The sequence below is a fragment of the Prionailurus bengalensis genome, chromosome A1 (genome assembly GCF_016509475.1).
Source record: "Prionailurus bengalensis isolate Pbe53 chromosome A1, Fcat_Pben_1.1_paternal_pri, whole genome shotgun sequence".
Classification (NCBI taxonomy): Eukaryota; Metazoa; Chordata; class Mammalia; order Carnivora; family Felidae; genus Prionailurus; species Prionailurus bengalensis.
In genome coordinates, this window is record NC_057343.1 from 215,334,323 (window position 1) to 215,359,216 (window position 24,894).

The following is a 24,894-nucleotide window of genomic DNA, read 5'->3' on the forward strand; positions in this document are numbered from 1 at the left end:
TTTCACAGAATTGTGAAACCATCACCAGAATCTAATTTCAGAACATTTTCATCATCCTGAAAAGAAACCCTGTACTTAATGTAGTCAGTTCTTTTGTATCCCTCAGCCTTCAACAACTATTAAGAGACTTTCTGCCTGTCATTAGCCTGTTCTAGATATTTCATGTGAATGGGATCATAGAAAATGTGATTTAGCTTCTTTCACTCAGCATGTTTTTAAGATTCACCCATGTTGTAACATAAAACTCCATTCTTTTTTATGGCCAAATAATATTCCCTTATATGGATATACTACATTTACCTGTTTACGAGTTGACAAACATTTGGCTAGTCTCCACTTTGGGGCTCTTATGAATAATGCTGCTGTAAATTTGTAGACGTTTCTCTGTGGGTGTATGTTTTCTTTTCTCTTGGGTATAAACCTAGGACTAGAGTTGCTGGATCACGTGGTAAGTATGTTTAAGGAACTACCAAGCTGTTTTCCAAAGTGGCTATACCTTATTATCTTGTCAGAAGTTCTTTCTATTATATTTAATTTAGACCAGCTTTATTTAGAGATATCCGAATAGAAAGTTAACAGTAATATTATGTTACTAATGTACAAAACAACTAATGTACACGTGGATATTCTTTAGCGTGTTCTTTCCATTCTTCACGTATATATAATGTTTAAAAGAATAATGTTCAATACCTGTGTTAAAAACTGTCTTTTAAGTTACCAGTCTTGATAATTAGTTCCATAGTTAGCATCTAGGATTAAAAATGGTGGGTTATAAGAATAGCATAAGGAAGAGAATCTCCTACACTTAGATTAACAATTGTATGTTTTAATCACAGATTGAATTTTCAGATAATTAATGTTTTTGACATTATGTGGGAATTGATTTGTAACTGTGTGTGGTGGGTAGCTTCTCTTTGGAGGGCCTGGGAATGGCGTTGTGAGGGGTTGTGCCTGTGGCATCCTGACGTCTTTCGGAGACTTTCAGGTGGTCGCTAGTCTTGACTATCGTGATCCTGAGTTTTTTTTCCAGTTTGAGCTTTGAGTTGACTGTGCTATTATCTTGTTCTTGTTAGGACTTTTGTTAGGTCAGAAATATAGTTCAGTAAGAATAGATCTGTAGTAAGAATAGATCTGGTAGTATTGTGGGATTAAATACAACAAGTTCCTAGAAAATGAAGCCATATAGCCTTTTTCTCCTTTATGATACCCATAATAAACATTTTGAAAGTCTCAGTATGTAAATATTATTGAAGCTAGAGAATTCCACCAACCAAGAGAATTCCACCTAAAATTAAACTTTTGTATAAAGTTGTCCCTGGAGTTTAGAAAAATGTCAGTGGAGTCCATTGTTGATAGCTTTGTATTCTTATGGATTTCTGCACATGCAAATTATATTATTTAATTCATGCTTTGTGTTTCTGTTTGCTTTCAGACTGACAGACCAACGGTTATAGAATATGATGATCATGAGTATATCTTTGAAGGATTTTCTATGTTTGCACATGCCCCCCTGACCAATGTAAGTATGTGCTAATTGACTGGCTTTCTCCTTTCCTGTACCCTCTTCTTTCTTTTCATTCTTTCCCTCTAAAAGTCAAAATAAATTTTTTTCTTCTGGCTTCTAAGTAACATTTACTTTGTGTTCCTCTGCATGAGCTGCAGGAAGTCTGCAGCGGTTTGTGTCAGGTGGGGGTGTGACATCTGTGCTAATGAGTCACAGGTTTGGTCCACATTAAATGGTGTAAGTAAACATGTGTCAGAATAACATTTTGAGAGTGTGAAAGATTGAAAAAGAAGGATAAACTGTGGATTAATGTGTTGGAGCTATTTTGAGTTGGGTGTCCTTCAGAAGAAGTTGGAAAGTGTTAAGGAGCGGCTATTTAGTCTTGGAGCTATAGAAAAAGAAATAGCACTGTGTACAGGACATCTGGACCCTGAATTAATTTCGTACAAGTTTCTGCTTTCAAATCCCAGGACTATGTCTTCTTTAAGAGATTTGGTCTGACATACAGATCTGTGATATTTTTATATAGGTATTAAAGCTGCTTTGTTGGTAATTGGTTCAAATGGGAAGTTCTGTATCTATGAGTCAAAATCTTTCTCTTTCAAAGCTAACAGTCTTGGTAATTGTCTTCTTCCGTATTCTAGTTGGACATAGAGTACAATTTGCTGGCAGCTTGAAAAGGCAGTACAGCAATATACTTTACCCAGTTTAGATGCTGTTGTAGAACTTACTAAATTATAGCCGTGATGTGCCTGCATTAAAATACAATGTTCTTTAAATCCTTTCTGAATTGGTTATAAGAAATTACATTTGCAGTTTAAAAAGTTATTTAAGTGCTGTTTACTCAAAATGTGAAATTCTGTTCCATTGGAGAGTAAAGAATAAAATTTGCCTAACTTTGTTCCTTTCTGTCATTCTTTTTTCTTTATAAGTAGACATGATTCTATAATAGTAATACTAATTTATTTATTAAAAAAATTTTTTTTTTAATGTTTATTTATTTTTGAGACAGAGAGAGACACAGCATGAATGGGGGAGGGGCAGAGAGAGGGAGACAAAGAATCGGAAGTAGGCTCCAGGCTCTGAGCCATCACCCCAGAGCTTGACGCGGGGCTCGAACTCGCGGACCGTGAGATCGTGACCTGAGCTGAAGTCGGACGCTTAACCGACTGAGCCACCCAGGCGCCCCATATTTATTTAATGTTTGTTTATTTTTTGAGAGAGGGAGAGAGAGTGCGAGCACGAGCGGGGGAGGGGCAGAGAGAGACACACACGCACACGCACACACACACGCACGCACGCACGCATGCACAGAATCTGAAGCAGGCTCCAGGCTTTGAGCTGTCAGCACAGGGCCTGACGCAGGACTTGAGCACATGAACCGCGAGATCATGACCTGAGCCAAAGTCAGAGGCTTAACTGAATGAGCCACCCAGGTACCCCAGTAGTGATACTAATTTAAAGCAGATTCTTTTCTTTTCTCCTTTTCTTTTCTTTTCTTTTCTTTTCTTTTCTTTTCTTTTCTTTTCTTTTCTTTTCTTTTCTTTTCTTTTCTTTTCTTTTCTCTCTTTTCTCTTCTTTTCTTTTTGATTTTTTTAATATTTATTTATATTAGAGAGAGAGAGAAAGAGCAGGGGAGGGGCAGAGAGAGAGACGGAGACAGAATCTGAAGCAGGCTGCAGGCTCTCAACTGTTAGTACAGAGCCCGACAGCTTGCGAGCTGTGGGGCTGGAATTCCCAAGCTGTGACATCATGACCTGAGCCGAAGTCGGATGCTCAACTGACTGAGCTACCCAGGTGCCCCAAAGCAGATTGTTTTCTTAATGGAATTTTTCTTACTCTACTATATATTTTATCCTAGAGAATTTTCAAGCTCCAGGCTCTCAGCTGTCAGTACAGAGCCTGACAGTACGAGCCCATGGGGCTTGAACTCCCGAGCTATGAGATCATGACCGGAGCTGAAGTCGGACACTCAGCCGGCTGAGTCACCCAGGTGCCCCAAATCAGATTGTTTTTTTAATGGAATTTTTCTTCACCATATATTTTATCCTAGAGAATTTTCTTTAGAAGATAGTTACATTCTAAATATAAAAGTAAAATCATTTGATAATATATATAACATCTACCTTCAGTGTGGACCATAATATAGAAACGAATGTAATGTTGGACCATTCTTTTTCTGAGATGTAATTGACATATACCATTATATTAATTCCAGGTGCATAGTGTAATGATTCAACATCTGTACATATTGTGAGATGATCACCACAGGAAGTTTAGTAACATCCATCACAACACAGTTACAAAATTTTACATTGAACCATTCTTTAATAGTCTTTATGAAAAGCCACTAAAAGGATTTTGAATTTTGATGGTTTCTTTACTTTTTTTTTTTTTTAATGTCTCAGGCACTCCAACCTTTTGTTACACCAAACCTCATAGTCTCAGAGTAGGAAAGGCCATTGGAAGTCCTATAGCCCAGCTCCCCCAACATAATACATTTCTTTTTTCCCCTCAGTGGGCTTGTAAATATAAATAATTTAGTTACTATGAAAATATTTAAAGTTATCTATCTTATCTCTTATTTCCTTAGAAGTAGTATAGATCTTGGGATGCCTGGGTGGCTCAGTCAGCTAAACGTCTGACTCTTTATTTCGGCTCGGGTCATGATCCCAGGGTCATGGGGAACAAGCCACGTGTCGGGCTCCGCACTGAACATGGAGCCTGCTTAAGATTATTTCTCTCCGGGGTGCCTGGGTGGCTCATTCAGTTAAGCATCTGACTCTTGATTTCAGCTCAAGTCATGACCTCATGGTTTTGTGAGTTTGAGCCCTGCATAGGGCTCTGCACTGACCACTTGGAGCCTGCTTGGGATTCTCCCTCTCTGCCTCTCTCCCTTGTTTGCTCTCTCTCTCTGTCTTTCTTAAAATAAATAAACTTAAAAAAAAACAAGTAATCTCATCTTAATTTTCAGGCTCACCTTAATCAAAGGAGGAAAGCATTGTGGCTCCAGAGAAACCAGGGGTTTAAACATTAGTGAATTCCACTTACTAGCTGTGTGGTTTGACATTTCAATCTTTATAATCCTTGATTTTCTTATCTGTAAGATAGAAGTATTAGTTGTAGCAATCTTACCAGCTTCTGGGAAAAATAAATGAGAGGACACATGAAAAGTGTTTGTCATGTTTTTTGGCACATGATACATGTTGGCATTTCTTATTTCGGGTAGTATGTCAGACCTTGGTTTGTGTCTTTCTTCTAATTCTTTTTTTTTTTTTTTTAAGCCAATTCTTAATATTTATGTGACCTTGGATGAGTGATTCTTTGCACTTTTTATAAAGCCTGTATGGGGCGCCTGGGTGGCGCAGTCGGTTAAGTGTCCGACTTCAGCCAGGTCACGATCTCGCAGTCCGGGAGTTCGAGCCCTGCGTCAGGCTCTGGGCTGATGGCTCAGAGCCTGGAGCCTGTTTCTGATTCTGTGTCTCCCTTTCTCTCTGCCCCTCCCCCGTTCCTGCTCTGTCTCTCTCTGTCCCAAAAATAAATAAACGTTGAAAAAAAAAAAATTAAAAAAAAAAAAAAAGCCTGTCAGCACAGGGTTTGGCACTGAGAGGCTGCTAATGCTTCATTAATTGCAGTTGTTACTGTTGTTACGCAATAAAAGATAGGTCTGAAAAAATTCCTGGCTTCAGCATATATTTTATATAAATACTCAAGTTCTCCAAATTTGAGAACTGAACTCTGTAATGAGAAGATAAGCCTCATCATTTATGTTAGAGATGTTGATAAAATAAATCGAGTTTTAAGCTGAATGTTGTACAGTTCATAGGGATTAGATCCATCAAAAGCCTCTTGAATTTGAAATAGCCTCCCAGAAAAAGAATTATTAAATCGCTTTACTGATCTGATTCATTTTCTTGCTAGAGAGAGCATATCAGCAAGAAGGGCATGCAAATGACGGTAACATTAGAATCTCAGCAAATCTAGTTCTGACAAGTTTTCTTAAGATCTTCTTGAATTGAAGTGGATTGAAAGCCTTGTTGGCTAAGTATAGAGCATTTGGGAGAATTTTATCCTTTTATGTAGTACATTTTCTATTACTTGCAATACCTGATATTATTAAAGATTTTGACAACATAACTAAAGTTATAAAGATATATGTATTAGATGCATCATGTCTTGTCCTGTCCTCGAAAACACAAGAAAACCCCTGCTTTTAGTCGGCTTTCCATTTCTAGTAGTCTTACTGCCCTGTCCAGCACCTGGAAGTAGTAGAGTTAGAATGTGTAAGTTTAGGGAGTGTTTTCTGTTTCTTTTTGGTAGTATGAAATAAGAGTTGGTGTCAGTCAGTATTCAAACATGTTTTAAGAAATGGTAGGCATTTATATTATTTGATTGGCCATTGGCTTTGAAATAAATTGAGCTTGCCATATGTAGAAAAATGACAAATTCGGGGAGCCTGGGTGGCGCAGTCGGTTAAGCGTCCGACTTCAGCCAGGTCACGATCTCGCGGTCCGTGAGTTCGAGCCCCGCGTCAGGCTCTGGGCTGATAGCTCAGAGCCTGGAGCCTGTTTCCGATTCTGTGTCTCCCTCTCTCTCTGCCCCTCCCCCGTTCATGCTCTGTCTCTCTCTGTCCCAAAAATAAATAAACGTTGAAAAAAAAAAATTTTAGAAAAATGACAAATTCTCTGAGTCTTAGAGAGAGATGAAGGTTTGAATAGAAAAGGAGACTTTGCCTTTCCAGATTTGTATATCTCACAAGAGCTCTAGTGGTGTGGGTGAGAGCCCAAAAGAAAATAAAGTATAGGGACACCTGGGTGGCTCAGTTGTTTAAGTGTTGTTTGACTTTTGATTTCGGCTCAGGTCATGATCTCCTGGTTCATGAGATTGAGTGCTGTGTCTGGCTCTGCTTTGAGCATGGAGCCTGTTTGGGATTCTCTCTCTCTGCTGCTACCAACCCCCCCCCCCTCCCCCCGCCTCCCCTGCCCTTTTCCCCAGCTCACACATTTGCTCTCGCTCTCTCTGTCTCTCTCTCTCTTTCGAAAAAAAAAAAAAAAAAAAAGAAGAAGAAATGAAAGAAAGAAAATAAAGTATGTAGAAGAGAAGAGCTCAAAGAAGGAATCCAGGAAGTGATTTTAGTTGATATGGGAAAGGACCAGTGGAGTTGCTTTTGCGCATGGTAGGAGGAATCAAGTTGACACTTTTGCTCTTTCTCTGGACTGTCTCTTGGGCCATTCCCAAGGGCTCTGGTCCTTTTCTCTTCTGGATGTTCTCTCCTGAGGAATGTAGTCTCGCCCACGGTTTTTCCTCCCATGCATCTTCTGATCAAATTGATACTTTTGGCTTTGACGTGTGCTCCACACTCACATTTCAGATTGCCTTTTGGACATATCCACCTTGATATCCCCTCAAGTACCTCACCTTCAACCTATGCAAAACTGAACTTGTCCTCTTCCTCACATACTGAATTTGAGGTATTCAGAGGACACCCTAAGAATTTCTTTGTATTAATGCCATTGTGATTTATCTGTTCATTAGGCCAGAAATCTAGAGATTATTCTCTCTTTCCTTTTTCACTTCCACATCAGAACAGTCATTGTATATTTCACTAACATCTCCCTTGTTTAAGATTTGCTCTTTTATTTCCAGTCTTCTCTTCATTTGGCTCCTGGACTGTTTTTTTTCATCAGACTCCAGTCTGGGCTTCCAGTGTCTGGCGTTGCTCTACTATAAACCATTGCCACACTGTTTACATAGCAGCCCATCCAAAATGTAAACTCTCTCACTTAAAGTACTTGGGTAACCTCTCGTTGCCATAAGGATAAGCCTTGAATCGGTAACATGGTTTATACAGTCTGTAGCACACAGTTTATACTTTTCCTGTCTAGAATCTCCTTGCTTTTCTCTCTCCATGTATTTCATGCCTGAACCGCTTAAAGACTTAGTCTTCCCCAGCTCCCTTTTCTCTTTCTTGCTAAAAACCAAACACCTGTTCTTTCCCAACTTAATTTTTCTAGATGACCTAGAAAATTTCTCCCTGTCTTTGCAGACTCAACTCAGATGTTACCTCCTCTTTGGTTCTTTTGTACTTGATACTTTTTTGTTTGCTTATTTGTTTTCAGGTGCACTTACACGTTACATTGTATACATTCTATTTGTACTTGTTTACATGCCTGTTTGCCTCTTTAGATTCTTGCCTTTTAAAAAAGGCTGTGGCTTATTTTAGAGTAACTCCAAACCTGGCATAGTTGTTAGCAAAGAATAGATATTTAAAAATATGAATAGGGGCACCTGGGTGGCTTATTTGGTTAAGTGTCTGACTTCGCTCCAGTCATGATCTCACAGTTCGTAAGTTTGAGCCCTGCGTTGATCTCTTTGCTGACAGCTCAGAGCCTGGAGTCTGTTTCCGATTCTGTCTCCCTATTTCTGCCCCTTCTCCAACTCGCACTCGCGTGCTCTCTCTCTCTCTCTCTCTCAAAAATAAATAAATATTTAAAAAATATGAGTAATACACACATTTGTAACTCAAATATTTTTATATGCTATAGGAATAAAGAGCTTAAAAATAATAGTGGCCTTAGTATATCACGTTAGTTGGATTTCTTATTAGAGTTAACTATAAATTTCACTCAAATTAGCCACTATCCTTAAAAAAAATGAGAAAGCACCAAAGAACTAAACTTCTTTTCTGAGAAACACATTTCCAGCAGATGGCATTATAAGACTATTTTTGTTTTTCTTATCATTCTTTTTGGTGGTAGAATTAAAGTTTGTTTCTAGTTGCTATGGTTTCTAAAAAGATTGCATCTATATAAAATCATCTATGGACAGATTGAATGGCCAGAAAAGCCTACTTAACACATCTCTAGGCTTCTGAGTCTATTATTTTCCCCAGCTAGTCAGCTAACACACTACAGTGACCTCACACTTTCCCTCTCATTCCTTCCTTCATTGAAAAATATACTTATGGAAAACCTATTATATGTAGGCCCTTGGCTAGTGTCTGATGACCAAACAAAATAGATGTGGTTTTATTTCACCTGAGCCTTCCTTCATTTTCACACAGACCCTGAGTATTAGAACACCTAATGAAAGGTGTATTCTCTGGTGCCTTAGAGCTGTGGTCTAGAGCAAAATTTTCTTATTTACCAGCTCCCATTTGCCTTAGACAAGGTAGCTGATGACCCTGCCTTAGTTTCCTCCACTGTACAGTGGGGATAATAGTTGTGCCTATCTTACAGGTGTATGTGAAGTAGTACAACAGTGCCTGGCTCAATAACTGTTAGCTATTATTATTTTTATTACTGTGTATGCTTTTGCTCCAGAGCCACATGGGCAAAGTGAGTTATGTGCACTTTGGTGACAGGAATCTATAACCAATGGGTTGTCATCCAGCTGTCCCTGATGTACCTGAAGAGCTAAAGCTTCTGAAGGATTTTAAAAACCTGAGTAAAAGAAATATTTAATTGTGGTTTTATTAATACTTTAGAGGCAATATATTTGGTTTAAATGGGTTCTTATCATATTTATGCTGCTGCTAATATAATAACATGATAGTTAATTAAGCACCAACATTATGCAGGCTTCCTATAGAGACCAGGCTATCTGGGTTCTTGCCATTAAAGTCCAGCAGTTGTGGTCAAAGCTCTGTGTATGGTACTGTTAGCAGCTTAGGTTAAGGTGAAACTTTCTCATTTGGTTCATGGCCTTCTGGGTCAGATAGCAAGTGCATGTGTACTGTGAAGGAAGAACTGAACCTATCATTTTTCTTATTGCAGATTCCACTGTGTAAAGTAATTAGATTCAACATAGACTACACAATTCATTTCATTGAGGAGATGATGCCTGAGGTAAGAGAAAAGGTTATTTAATAGCTTCATATAGTTTGCTCTTTTGTTTATTTCACACTCATTTGTTTAAAGCATTGAACTTGGTCAGCTCTGGCTATCTGCCATAGGAATGCCCTTAAAGTGTGGAGTTCACTGTTGAAAGGGCAGTGAGATGTAGCTCTAGGAGCAAGGTTAAAATTTGGGTCCTTTTTCAACTTCTACTGACCTATTTTGGAACTTCTTTCTCCTCATGTTGCATTTACTGATGGTAACTTTACATCTGTTTCCAGTTTGTTTTGGAAAAGGGGACAGATTTTGGTTATTGGTTGTTATCGGAGAGGAAACAGTGAAACCGAATCTGATAGCTGTTGGACTAATCTTATTCATTATCTCCAGTGACAAGATCAGTGCTTGATTCATTTTTCTTCCCATATATTTACATATTTTTCCTAATTGTTTTTCATTGCGGATGCTCAGCAGCTGATTTATCTAAATATATGCAAGAGGTTTAAAATTCCAAAGCAAGATTAATGTGAATCTCAGAATGATTCATTGCCTGATCTTGAATTTAGTGGTGTCAACAAATCACACTAAGAAATAGCAACTAGACAGCAAACAAGCTTGTGCACTTAACATTTGTTGAGTCGGGGTCGATTTCCTGAGCCCCCAGCTCTTCTTGCGAACCTTGTTTAACAGTGCGGCTTTGTCACGGGCAGTGGAGCACTGAGGGGGATTGACGAGCACGACACACATGCTTAGCTTGTACCTGCTTCATTCTGAGCGAGTCCTGGGAATTCTACCTGTCTTTCAAAAAAAGTAAAGACAAGGGGCCACCCCTTCATTCTCCAGCTTAAAAGGGCTTTTTTGCTTCCTTTAGATTTTTAAGGTCATAAGCCTTCATTTGCTGTTGTAAAGGTTGATGACTTCTGGCGTGATCTCACACAGGGTGATTTGTGAACCCTGAGCAAGACAAGTGGGAAGAATTAGGAGACAAGTCTCACTTGTAAATATATCGTCTGTTAAGCTTGTTGATGGGAGAAATTTTGGTACTAGGTTTTGTAGTTTTTCTTAGCCCTTTATTTGCCTTCATTAAGAGTTTGAACTTTTTTGGGCACAAAAGACCTCTTTTTATGGTAACTCTGTAATAGTGATTCTGGGTGTTTGAAGGGTAAGGGTGAGCAGGGGTAGGGTTGGGGGACAAACCTATTAGAGCCTGTCAGTATGTGTGTGTGTGTAGTTTGAATTAACAAAAAGTCCCTAGGAGATTCTAATTCTGAGATTTATAAGTGGATTAGGAAAATACAAGGTTTTAATTTTTAAATTTCACATCATTTTATTTGTATGTTTGGAAGGGCTGAGTTCATATTTTTGTAGGAATTCTAATGGCATTATTGCCTACTTTATATAGCCAGCCAATTAGCTCTTGTAGGACAGTGGCCATATTTTTTAGGAAATTACATGATTTTAGTATAGTTTTAATACACATTTTTTAAGACACTTGACTAGGACAAGTTGAATCATTCGTTGATATATATTTGCTGTAGTATACTAATTTGATTTTGGTTTATTTTTCAGAATTTTTGTGTGAAAGGACTTGAGCTCTTTTCGTTATTCCTGTTCAGAGATATTTTGGAATTGTATGACTGGAATCTTAAAGGTAAATAATAGGATATAAAGAAAAGTATAGTGCTTATAAAAGAATATTGTAATATGTGTAAAAACTTATGAAAGTGGGGAAACAGTTGAAATTTCCCTTATTTTTGAAATACCCAGGGAAAAGTATATTATTCATAAGAACAGTTGTTATCATTTGATGTGAATAAGTTCTTATTTTAATACAGTTTGACAATGTTCATTAGCTAAAATTACCATTATCCATTATCTGATGATACCTCAGAAGATGATACCAGTTACTATGAGTAACTACCTTGATTTATGTACACTATGGAAAATCTCATTAGTTAATATTTTAAATTTATTGACCTTTACTGTAATAAACTTCTTCTAAGATGACAGTTTACTAAAACAGAATTTTAGTTAGCCTTCAAAACACACACATACACTTTGAGCTGTGTCAGTTTAAAATTAGTTCTTTAAAAAATTTTTTTTTTTTAACATTTATTTTTGGGAGACAGAGTGTGAATGGGGGAGGGACAGAGAGAGGGGGAAACACAGAATCTGAAGCAGGTTCCAGGCTCTGAGCTGTCAGCACAGAGTTGGACGTGGGGCTCGAACTCACGAACTGTGAGCTCATGATTGCTTAACTGACTGAGCCACCCAGGCACCCCCAAAATTTAGTTCTTAGATAATTGTTCATTCCTTTGGAAGTATCTGTATTCCATCAGTCATTGACTTACCTAATTTTAAAACAGTGTATTGATGGATGGCTTTTCAAACCAAGTTTTTAATGGCATTTCTCTCTTTCCCCCCAGTTGTATTGATTAAAGTAGAACAGAATTAATATACAAGCATATTATATCATGCAGTAGTTCAGTTATAACAAGTCTTTATATTTTTGGATTTCTAAAAATAGTTTTCCTGTACATGTCATATACTAGGTATATCCTTGGGGCCTTTATTCTCCTCTGACTTTGGGGACTCCCCTCACTGCAGTCTTCATTGGGTGTTTGTGGCAGTTACCACATGATTGATTGAGCCGTTGGGGAGAAGAAGGGGTGGTGTTTTTTATGTCCCTACTTCTCTGGTGGTGTTTTGTTGTGGTTGTCATAAATCTTAGGAATTAAGTCGCAGAGTTTGTTTTCTAAGGCTGTTTTATTTATTTTTTCTTTCCTTTTCACTTGTTTGCTTTAGGCCCTTTGTTTGAAGACAGTCCTCCCTGCTGCCCAAGATTTCATTTCATGCCACGGTTTGTGAGGTTTCTTCCAGGTAAATCTTTTGGCTTGTCAGTGACCCAGTGTGATAGTGCATCTGAAAATAAGCCTGCCGTTCTCCTTTCAATCTTTATGGACAACTTCGCATCTCAGATACTGTTAATTATCTACTTCTTAGGTCAGGAATGAAATGTAAAATTACACATTCTGATTTGTACCCCTGTATAATATATGATAGCCCCAAATTAGATGAGCAGTGGACAAGCAATTTATAAATTTTGAAGATCTAGATAAAGTATCATGCAAGTATTAAAATTAATATGGGAAAACTGTGACTCTAAAAAATGCACATAGTTGGAAAACAATTGGTATAAAATTTTATATGCACTATGATTATAACTAAGGCAAAAATTACTGCAATAATAGGTATATTAATATACTGTATTATAGGTGGCTTTTTTCCTATTTTTTTGACACATGCTTTTATGCATTTTATAGTGAAAAAATAAGTTATTTTCTCACTAAATGTATTACTTTTTAATTTTCATTTATTTATTTTTTTATTTTAGACAAAATACGAGTGGGGAGAGGGGCAGAGGAGGGGTGGCAGGGTGGGGGAGAGAATCCCAGGCAGGCTCCATGCCCAGTGTGGAGCCTAATGTGGGGCTTGATCCCAAGATCCTGGGATCATGACCTGAGCCAAGGTCAAGAGTCAGACACTCAACCAACAGAGCCACCCAGGAGACCCTTTAATTTTTTTAAAGCAGTATTTTAAGTTTTACATTTTTTTTTTCAAGAGTCTAGCTATGCGATATGGTATTCTATTTAGCATTTTTAAAAATGGCAAGGTTTTCAATGAAATCTTTGGATGCGTTTTTGTTTGCAAAATCTTTACCTAAATGAATTCATCCCTAGAATCTCCTTCTGGCGTCACACTTTCTGGTGACATCTTTCTATTCCTCCAGCCTCTTATGCCCTAGTCTGTTTGCTTCTACCTGAATCTGTCTTCCCTTTTCTCCCTGTGTGGAGCCACCTTTCTTTGCCTTCTCTCTTCAGTCTTGTGCTCTGACGTCTATCTCTCAGCTCTACTGACCTCAGCCCCTTGTGCTAGGCACCAACCTCCATTGAAATATCAGTTTGGGGGCGCCTGGATGGCTCAGTCGGTTAAGCGGCCGACTTCAGCTCAGGTCACGATCTCGCGGTCCGTGAGTTCGAGCCCCGTGTCAGGCTCTGGGCTGATGGCTCAGAGCCTACAGCCTGCTTCCGATTCTGTGTCTCCCTCTCTCTCTGCCCCTCCCCCGTTCATGCTCTGTCTCTCTCTGTCTCAAAAATAAATAAAACGTTAAAAAAAAAAAATTAAAAAAAAAAAGAAATATCAATTTGGCCATTTGCCTTTTCTTGTTCTGTATATGGGTCACTAAGTGATACTGGAGAAAAACAGTTAGCTGCTGCAATAGATCTGTGGTCTACAATTTCATCTGGGGAGCTTTTCAGAATGTAAACTTTCTGCCCACATCTGCATATCAGCAATTTCAGGAGGTCAGCCCTGTGTTCATGCTCTCCTTCTCATGCCTCTTGTCCTCCTGGGTGCTGGAGACCTTGCCTCCCCATGCCTCAGAACCCTCGTATGAGCCTGTCAGACCTTGGTCCATTCACAGCCTGGCTTTGCGTGGGCGCCCTACCCCCTCTAACTCTGTCCCCACCCCCTTGCAGCTGCTGATGCCAAAGCTGTCCTCCCAAAAACCATCAGTTTCAGTCTCTTCCCTGATGTGGTACCTGGGCTCTTGACCCTCTCTTCTGTGTGCTGAGCTCTTTTCGCTTTCCTCCTAGCTCTCTGATTTGTCTTTTATGGCTTTTGTTTCTTGTCTACTCATTCTAGTTTAGATTTTCCTCAAGATTTTGTCCTTGATACTCTTCCCTTAGTTGAGACACTCAGTCACAATGGCTTATTTTTATTTTAGAGTAGCGTTACTTATATTTTTGGTATTATTGTTAATGCTTATTTTATTGGAAAGTTTCATTTAGAAAATGCATTCAAAAGCTTTTCTCCTTTGTACAGCTGGTTTTATTTTATTGAGAAGTCCTTTTTTCTTTTCATGTGAATGTATCTCTGATTTTATAATGGAACTTTAGCAACGAACTTATTAGAAAATGGTGTTAGAGTGAGCTTGTTGAAAGCCTTTCCTTTCTCTATCTGTCTGCCTCTAGGCACTTTATAACCAAACAAATTCTAAGAGAAAGTGGACAGTTTTAAAATCATCTTAAAGAAAAATCTTATGTCAGATACTTACTTTGTGGGATTTGAACTCTTACAAAATGTTTCCTATAACTATGTAGGGATAACATTTAGTTTGTCATAAAGAAAAAGGTCTATTGATTTATTTTTAAGCAGGATTTACTTTTCGTTGGACTTCCTTTTGGAAATATATATATTAAAAAGCCCTGAAATATACAGAAAAATATTTAACATATAAAATGCATTTTGGTATTGGGTGGCAAATTATGATTGACTTGTTTTCCACAATACGATTTCATTAAAATCTTTTAGAAAATGGTGAATAAAAAACATTTTAATATATATTTTTATTGTTGTTTGTGCAGAGGCTGTTTCTACATAGTTGTCATCATACTAATGTATGATTTGCATCCCAGTTTTCACTAATTCATTGAGTAGATGGATACTTTTAAAGAATGGGGTATATAGTACCAAATTTCTTCTCTAAAGAATAGCATCAGTTTATGCTGCCATGAAAAATGCATTATTAGTCATCTTCACATTTTGGACCCTCCCTCCTTTTTTCTTCACTTCTTCCTTCCTTCCTGTAACTTCATGAGGCTAAGGAGTAAACAGTGTCTGTCTTGTATCAGTGCTAACATACTACTTGGCACATAGCAGGGACTCAATAAATATTTGTTTACTGACTTTAATTGATCACAGTAGTGCCTTAGTTAATTATTCCTGTATTTTGTTACTAATAAGAGTGAATGTACTTTCAAATGTTCTCTGGTATTGTCTCTCATTTTTAAAAATAAAATTTTTAATGTTTATTTTTGAGAGAGAGAGTGACAGAGTGTGAGCAGGGGAGGAGCAGAGGCGGGGGGGGTGGGGGGGCGGCGGGGGACACAGAATCTGAAGCAGGCTCCAGGCTCTGAGCTGTTACCACAGAGCCTGACACAGGGCTCAAACCTATAAACTGTGAGATCATGACCTGAGCCAAAGTCGGATGCTTAACTAACTGAGCCACCCAGGTGCCCCGTGTATTGTCTCTCATTTTTAAAAAGTAAACCGTTGAAGTGTAACACAAACACTGAAAAATGCCCATATCATAAATATAAGACTTCAGTGAATTTGCACAGTGAATATGACTGTGTACTCAGCACCCAAATCGAGATTATCAGCATCCAAGATCCCCTTTGCAGTCACATCCCTGCTCCTCAAGGGTAGCCTCTGTTCTGACTTAAAATCACCATGTTAGCTTTGCTTGTTTTTTAATGATAAAAGCTATAATTGTGTGTTCCTTTTTATTTTTGTCTTATTTTGCATTAAGAGTTTTTGAGACACCTGGTATACTTAACTGTAGTTGGTTCATTCTCATTACTGCATAGTATTATATGGTATGACTAAGATGTATTCAACCTATCTGTGATTAATGGGCACTTGGGTTTTGTCAGTTTTTGGCTCTTTCAGATATCATACATATGTTCATCGTTATACTTGTACATGCCTTTTGGTGAGTGTGTATTTGTGCTTTCTCATTGTGGATATATACCTAGGAGTGGAGTAGAAATTTTGGTTGTGTTTGTATTAAGCTTTGTAGATAATTTCTAACAGTTTCCCAAAATGGTTGTTTCATTTTCCATCCCCACCCGTAGTATTATATGACCTTTCAAGTTATTTTGCATTCTCACCAACACCTGGCATTTTTCTTTCTTTTTCAAGTTGGCCATTTTGTTGAGTGTTCAGAGGTATCACATTATTGTTTTAATTTTCATTTCCCTAATTACTTATGAAATGGAGCATCATTTCATATATTAACTATTTGGATATTGTCTTTTGAAGTGTCTGTTTAAGTCTTTAGCTTATTTTTCTACTCAGGGATGTCTGCCTTTTTCTCATTTATTTGTAGGTATATAGTATATGGATTATAGATGAGACTTCTGTGAGATGTATAGATTGCTAGTACCTCCTTTGTTGATTGCTTTTTCATTATCTTAATGGTGATTTTTGATGAACATAAATTCTTAATTTTAACATAGTCTATACCCAATTTTCCTTTTATGCTTAGAGCTTTTTGTATCTTGTTTATGAAATCTTTGCCTATCTTAAGGTCATCAAGATACTCTCCTGTATTTTCTAGAAATTAGATCTTTAATATGTCTCAAAATTTGTTTCTCTAATTGGTATAAGAATCAAGATTCCGTTTTTTAAATATGGACATCCAGTTGACCCTGCACCATTTATTGGAAAGATCATTCTTTTTTCACAGAATTGAAGTGTTACCTTTACCCTTTATAGGCTCAACTGTGTGTGTGTGTGTGTGTGTGTGTGTGTGTGTGTGTGTACACAAATAACACAAAAGTGTGTAAAGCAAAAAAGTAAACATCCCCTTCTAGAAGGGTGAAAATGAGTAGGTGCTATAAATGGATTGGTTTGTATTCGTTTTAATCCATATAGGGAAAATTATGCTTTTCTTCTTCAAGTGGGATAACACTAAATATGTTATACAGCTTGCCTTTTTTTACTTGACTATTTTAGACATCCGCTATAAAAATACATTGCCTTATTCTTTAACACCTTCATAGCATTCTGTAGTATGAATGGACATTAATTTTTTGGACAGTTCCTCTAGTGACGAATATTTTAGAGATCTGTTCTTTTCTCCAGTACATATAAATACTTCGACAATAGTCTTGTACATCTTCTATGAGCTAGAGTTCTAGAAGTGAAATTATTTGTTAAGACAGTATGCACATTTTAAATCTAGAAAGATGTTGCCCACATGTTTTCTAGAAAGGACATAATAGGTAGTTCTAACCAACATTTTTAACAGTATGCTTTTTCTATGTATCTGTCCACATTGGATATTATGTCTTTTATAGTTTGTCTATCTGACAGGCAAAATGTAATCTCATGGTGATTATCTGCATCTTACTTGAACTCTTATGAGAAAGAGCAGCTTTCATATATTTCAGGTATTTAATGATCCTCTCATTCTCATTTACTTTTCATTTATATCAATTTATTATATCTAATTGACAGTGTATCAGTCATCATAATTTTTCGTTAGTTCCCTAGTTTACACAGTTTTGAAGACAGCGGTTTCATTTGCTCCATACAGATTTATCCAAAATTAAGCTATAGTTTAAACCAAGGATTATTTAATGCAGGCCAGTTTACCAGGAGTCAAATCACAGAGCAACTAGTTTATTGAGATTTTAAGGATTTTCTCAAGTTTTTGTTTCTTTCCAATCCCTACCTCTACCTTTGGTAGCCAGACTATTGATAAGAGCTCTTCTTGAATTAAAGGTTTTATTCTTGCTCTACCTGGGGCCATGGCAGGGTATAACTCAAGACAGGAAGCTGTACTTCTGGGAAACCTGGTCATTGCTTACATCATCACTGTAGTAAACCCTCGGAATTCCTGAATCCGTTTTGCAAATCTGTTTATTACCTTGCAAATTGATTTCTGGAAATTGCCCCATTCTGGAGAAGCAGTTTTCAAGGCATGGCTGAGAGAGAGCCAGAGGGGGAGACTATCTCAAAATTCCCAGGGGGCCAAGTGTAATGGGATAAAAACATCAATTGATATAGCATCTTAATATAACTTTCTATTTGGAGAGTGATTTTTTGAGGGGGGAGTTTAGAAAATACCTGTTAATACACATTTTCAAAAGTTGAGATTATGTGAAGACATGTTAGCAGGAATATACAGGAAACATAATAATGCAGTTATACAGTTATTCTCCATGTAGGAAAGAGGAAGGTATTTTTATAGTTCTTAAAATAACTATTACACCATTGAAAAATACTTGTTTAACCAGCCATATTCTTAACACAGATTCCCTAACAAATTGTCCCCCCCCCCATATAAATAATCAAGCAATATAAGCTGAGAGAATTGGGTCTCTGAGAAACAGTTTATAAAGTCTGTCAGTTCGTTAATGACTGTCCAGATTCATTCCCCGAAACACAAACTCCAGTTCTTTCCGAATAATGAGCCGTTGTCACAGCTCCAGTCCCAGTGCTGGCAGAATTCCTGCTAACCTTAGCTTACCCGCTCTCATTTCTCATTTATATCATGTCCTATTTATCTCAGCCAATAAGATAAAAATTACTTCCTAGCCCTCAGTGACATAGTTCCATAAATCCCCAACATAAACATGTAGCAAAACAGACCAACCAAAAGAGCCAATTCATTAACATTAGTAAATTCATGGCGGTCTGCGAGCAAGTGGCCATGTTATTTATCTGCTTCAGAAAATCATTCCACAAGTATTTATGGAGTGACTTTTTTACCGGGCTGGGTGTGAGGGATGCAGCCCTTGCCCCGCAGGCTCTGGCAGGACTCTGGTCTCATCTTCCTTTCCTTACATTCCACAAGGATTGCGCCCCAGTACTGGACCTGGAGCAGTGCCTTGATCCTCCCCTGGGTAAACCTTTCATCTCCGGTTATCTGTCCTGAGTTTCTGCTTTGTCACAGTGGTAAATACCTATCTTTTTAGGTGTTAGTTGCCATTTAAAATATTTAGCAGGTTTCAGCATGGATTTACAATTTCTCCTTCAGCATCACCGACTTTGCACCGATGTGTATGTTTTTACATGGCTCTAGTTTTGATGCTGCTATAAAGCTCTCTTTTCTCATTAGCAGCTTTGTATGTGAACTAGGTAAAAGCATTCTTAGGAGCATTTGGTGGCCTTTTTTCTTTATCTTGCTGGTATTCTTCTCCTAAATTGGGCTTTGCCCTTGGTTTGTAGGCTCAGGTATTCCCCTCTTCCAATACTTTTTGGTTTTTTAGACTTTTTGCTTTAAATTCATAGCACTTAGTCTATTTCATTTCTGTTTTGTTTTGTTTATTTATTTATTTATTTTTAAATTTACATCCAAGTTAGCATATAGTGCAACAGTGATTTCAGGGGTAGATGCCTTGATGCCCCTTACCCATTTAGCCCATCCCCCCTCCCACAACCCCTCCAGTAACCCTCTGTTCTCCATATTTAAGAGTCTCTTATGTTTTGTCCCTCTCCCTGTTTTTATATTATTTTTGCTTCTCTTCCCTTGTGTTATCTGTTCTGTGTCTTAAAGTCCTTATATGAGTGAGGTCATATGATATTTGTCTTTCTCTGACTAATTTTGCTTAGGATAATACCCTCTAGTTCCATCCTCGTAGCTGCAAATTCTATTTCACTTCTCCTTGCGGGGCTAGGAAGTCAGCCCTCCGTAACTGCTAGTAGGGAGGTTCTAGTGCTCTTTTGTATACCTGGCGTTGCATGTATTTGCTCCTTCCACCGTACACCAGTCTCCCCAAATAAAATCTGAGTGTTTTTTTCTAATCCTTATAACAGAACAACACTCTCCACCTTCCTATGGCATCCTGGGCTTCTGTTGGATCCTTGTAGGCTCAGAGTTCTCTTTAGGGGTACTACCAAATGTAGAGATTATGAGCAAAATATTATTTTATTCTTTTCTTGGTTCCTAGTGAATCTAGTCAGTGTGGTAGTTCTTCTCGGGGCTCTCTAGGGTTCCTTTCTCTCTGCTGTTCTGTATGTATACACATGTAGCATACATCAGCGTATTCTGGTTTTAACGTTCTCTTGTCCATCTGTTTGCCTCAGACCCCCTGGAAGTAGAGACCACTGGGGGCTCAGACAGAGAGGCATTGTGGCTTTGCCGGGCTCCTTAGCAAAGAGGGGAACATCATGGATTGAGGAAGACATCTTATATGCAGGGAGATTGAAATGTTTTTTTGGGACAGACTCTGAGAAATATGCCCTTAACAGTGGAAGTTTGTTAATCAAAGGTGACTCTTGGATTTAAAGCAGATGTTTTGTCATGAGGCATAAAAAGATTTCGCTGCTGTGAGCAGTATTCTGAATCAGTAGGTGGAGCATGTCCTCATGTGGGTTGATTGTATTTTAGTCACTTCTTGGACTTTCTCTTTTTTCTTTCTTTCTTTTTTCTTTTTTGGAGACTCTGTATCTTTGATTAAGGGAACTCTGTTTTCAGAATGCTATCTATGAAGATTCCTCTAGGAACTGTTGTGATTAATCATTATTAGCTTACATATGTCTTGAGGACCTGGAGCTTGTGTTTTTGTTTGTTTTTTTCCATGGCTGTGACAGGGCACCACTCATAGTGCCTGGCACATAATGGTAAAAACCCTGCTCCCTTGTGAGAATAGAATGCAGAGCTCTTACTGTGCTCTGTAAAAGCTGTGCAAGATCTGACTTCCCTGCCACCTCTTTTGTACTCTGTTCCTTACTTCACTCCATCCACGGTGGCCTCTTTGCAGTTCCTAGAACACATCGGTCCCGCTTTCCATAGGACTTCTGCTGTTTTTTTCTATCTGAGACACTCTTCTCCCAGATTGCTGCATGGTGGGTTCCTCTGCTTCTTTCTAGTCTTTGCTCACATGACACCTGTTTGAAGACTCCTTTCCTGACCACCATTTTAAATACAGCCGTAGTGCCTTGCCCATTTTGATTCTGCTTCACGGAAGAATGTTCATCTTGACCTGCTCTGTCATGTAGTTGTTTTTTATGGTCTCTTTCCCTTCTCTGGAATATAAGGGGTTTTAGCTGTTTAGGTCACTATTGTGTCTCCAGGGTCTAGAAGAGTGCCTGCTGCATAATAGGTGCTCAGTAAATACTTATTGCATATAAGCAAGTATTTAGTGAATGAATGCATGCCTACATATATAGTAGCTCTAGAGCAGCAATGCTGTCCAGTTCTATAACAGCATCTGAGATTTAAAAAAAAAATACAGATCAAAAAGGAATTTTGATCTTTACTTTCTTCTTTCTCAGATGTGTAATCCTGTCCAGGCTCTTATCTCACAGCAGCTTAATATAAAGATCTTTTATCCTCTTTCTAGTAACCCAAATTCCTTGGGTACCACTAATCCCTCTAGCACAAATAGGACACTCTCATCTGTGCCCACCCATCTCCATCATCTTGGTCCCCTTGTTTCTCCATGAAGTGTTTGGCCCTATGTTGCAGTTCCTAGCATATCTCCTGACCTGGGGAGGGTGGTCATTGTTCTCCATACCTTCAGACCTTGTCCTTCCTTGGGTCGAGATTAGGCAAAGAAAAGGGGTACAAGGTGGTTGGATACATTGGTCAAGAAGTTAAGCCCAAAGAGACGGCAGAAACATGTGAACACAAAATTAATGGCCACATTAATGTCTTTGGTTCATCAAGTACCAGATTAATTGGCTCTTTCCAAGGTACTTTAATTATGTCCTTTGTTGTTTTTATGCTCTGTACTTGGTAATATATGCTTCTGTAAGCCTCAGAGTACTCGGTATTTTTTCAGTGTACTAACTCCATAATGATCTTCATGATATTAGTACAGGCTTTTTAGTGCTATTCATCACGCAGGTGCAGCACATTAGCACCAAAAAATTAGACCATAATGCAACAATAGCTTATTGGAAACATCCATAAATACCTCATAAAAGCTTAGAATTTCCTTAAGACAGTAACATCACTTCTAAAGAGCTTTCATCTGTTACCTTAGAAGGAATGATAAAATATTTAAGACATAACATAGTTCTGTATATTATAAACTGTGGCTCTTTATGCTAGGTGGTTTTAAATTTATTTAGGTAGACACTTTTTTTATATTCATGCCTCACAAATGGAGCCTTTTATCATTTATAATGTTGTTGTTGCCATTTTAGTAAATGAGATGGTTTATGAGCACTGTTCATCAGTGAAACAAATGGCTTTTGTATTATTTGGCACCTGGTTAAACAATGTAAATTCTAAATTACTTTTTTATAAATGTCCTTTTTTCCCCTTATTGTTTTGTTTTTCCTTATTCGGCTGATGATTGGCTGTTAAGTAGCCTTATTTTTCCCTCTCTTTCCACTCCTACTCTAGATGGAGGAAAGGAGGTGCTGTCCATGCACCAGATTCTCCTTTACTTATTACGGTGTAGCAAAGCCCTGGTTCCCGAAGAGGAGATCGCCAATATGCTTCAGTGGGAAGAACTTGAATGGCAGAAATATGCAGAAGAATGCAAGGGCATGATCGTCACCAACCCTGGAACGGTATGTTCTGGTGCTTTCACGTTCTGAGACTGAATTACATGTTCTGAGACTCTTTCCGGGTTTGAATGTTGACAAAAACAGTAACAAAACATTTTTTTTTTTTTAATTTTTTTTTTAACGTTTATTTATTTTTGAGACAGAGAGAGACAGAACATGAAGGGGGGAGGGGCAGAGAGAGAAGGAGACACAGAACCGGAAGCATGCTCCAGGCTCTGAGCCATCAGCCCAGAGCCTGACGCGGGGCTCGAACTCACGGACCTCGAGATCCCGAGATCGTGACCTGAGCTGAAGTCGGACGCTTAACCGACTGCACCACCCAGGTGCCCCTAACAAAACATTTTAAAAGTTTTAAGTATTCATTCATGTCCTTTGAATAATTTTCCCTTTTTAAAATTTCATTTTATTTTTTTAATGTTTATTTATTTATTTGGGGGGGGCAGAGAGAAAGGGAAACAGAACCCTAATCAGGCTCCACATTGTCAGCACAGAGCCCATTGTGGGGCTTGATTCCACAAACCATGAGATCATGACCTGAGCTGAAATCGAGAGTCAGGTGCTTAATGACTGAGCCACCCAGGTGCCCCAAGTAATTTTTCCTTTTAAATATTTAGTAAAAAAAAAAAAAATTGACAAGGGAGTCATATTGAGTAGTAAATTTCTCTGATTAGTAAATTTTGCCCATTGTGGAGAATTTAAAAGTTTTTAGATATGTTCATATCTGATTTTTTTCTGAGTATAAAAGTAACATACTTCACTATAGAAAATTAAGATAACAGAGAAAACATCCCAGAGAAGACAATAAAAGTTATCCATGGTTCCATTTTCCAGAGATATTACTATTTACTTTTCTAACCTCTTGAGAGACTTTCATATTGTTTTAAAACAAAATTGGCATCATACAATTAAATATTAATATTCAGATGTTTTTCTTTTCTTCCTCTTCCAGAAACAACCATAAAATTAATTTTTCATAGTCTTAATTTCTTTATGAGTATAATTTGAAAAGGCTCCTAAGTTATTTAATTTACCCCCTATTATTGGACACCTAGGTTGCTTCCAGAGTTTTGCTGTCACAAATAGTGCTGTAGTGAATTTGTATATGCATGTATAAACACATATATACATAAATATGTATGTATCATTGATTATGTGTCTGTTTAATGTTTTAGGAAGAAGTCCCATAAATGATATTAGTAGGCTGAAGATATACACATTTTAAAAAGTTTTTATTTATTTATTTTGAGAGAGACAGAGTATGAGCAGGGGAGGGGCAGAGAAAGGGAGAATCTCAAGCACGCTCCGCACTGTTAGTGCAGAGCCCGACAGGGGACTCAAACTCATGAAACTGTGAGATCATGGGCTGAGCTGAAACCAAGAGTTGGATGCTCAACTGACTGAGCTACCCAGGAGCCCCTGAAGATACGCACATTTTTAAGGCTTTTGATACATGTTGTAAATTGCCTTCTAGAAAGGTTCTAAAATTTGCACTTTGACCGGGAGTATATGAGCATGTCCATGTCTTCATATTGGTTATAGTGTACTAGTTTAACAAAAATACTACCAATTTACCCGGGGGAAAAATTATGTAGTTCAGTATTTATTTTGGTTTCTAGCAAAAATTGGTATTTTAAATATTTCTTGGCCTTTCATGTTTTCTTTTGATAATGACCTATTACTATCTCTTGTCTAATTTTCTTTTGTGATACTTGTCCTTTTTCATTGATCCTTTGCCATACTTATTACCAGTATTTCCCATTTCTTTGTTTCTTAATTTTTTTTCTAAAAATTAGCCTCTAATGTTAATTCTTGAAGTAAAAATGAAAATATTAAGAGCAGAAAGTCAAAAGTTAAATAGATTCTCTTATAAAGAAAATGCTGTTTTGTATATTTATATGAATTAAAAGTTTTTTCTCTAAAGTATGTTACTGTAATCATAAAATAATTATATATTGGCTTCTTATCAGGATAAAGTTTTCCAGAAATGGAGAATTAAAATATTTTTACGTAAAGAAACAGAGTAATCTATTTAAACAAAGCTGTTGTTTTTAAAAGGCTGCCAAATTGTTTAATAGCCTTGATTCATAAAAATAAAAACTCTGGATCAACTTTTTCTAGCATGACAGTAACATCTGTACAGACAAAATGTTACTATTTACAAATCAAACATTCCAGCTAATACTGATTGTTTCAAACAAATTTAGACAGTGAAAGTGTTTAATAAAAATATGTTTAAACATAAAACTTGTTTAAAACTTAAAACAATCATACAGTTTTTACAATTACATTGTTAGGCCACATAAATAATTGTTAAAGTAACTCCAAAATCTATTAAGTCATAGCATTATGACAATATGACTGTGAATTTGGTTTTTCTTCTTAAATAGTTGCATGAATTTACATTTCTTCTGCCAGTTTTAAAGTGGGGTCAGAGGATGGGTGGGGGTGATGGTGGTGGGAGAC

The 24,894-nt window shown here is 37.6% G+C and overlaps 1 protein-coding gene across 13 annotated transcripts in view; it reads left to right on the forward strand.

Annotated features, from left to right (window-relative positions):
- Positions 1–24,894, forward strand: part of DROSHA (drosha ribonuclease III) — a 126,467-nt gene that overhangs the window by 31,422 nt on the left and 70,151 nt on the right. For all 13 annotated transcript variants that reach the window (XM_043600545.1, XM_043600584.1, XM_043600633.1 and 10 more), the window contains 5 exons: positions 1,433–1,519; positions 9,280–9,351; positions 10,906–10,987; positions 12,142–12,216; positions 22,265–22,434. In XM_043600545.1, the coding sequence (XP_043456480.1) occupies positions 1,433–1,519; positions 9,280–9,351; positions 10,906–10,987; positions 12,142–12,216; positions 22,265–22,434 (486 nt within the window). The remainder of the gene's footprint in view (positions 1–1,432; positions 1,520–9,279; positions 9,352–10,905; positions 10,988–12,141; positions 12,217–22,264; positions 22,435–24,894) is intronic.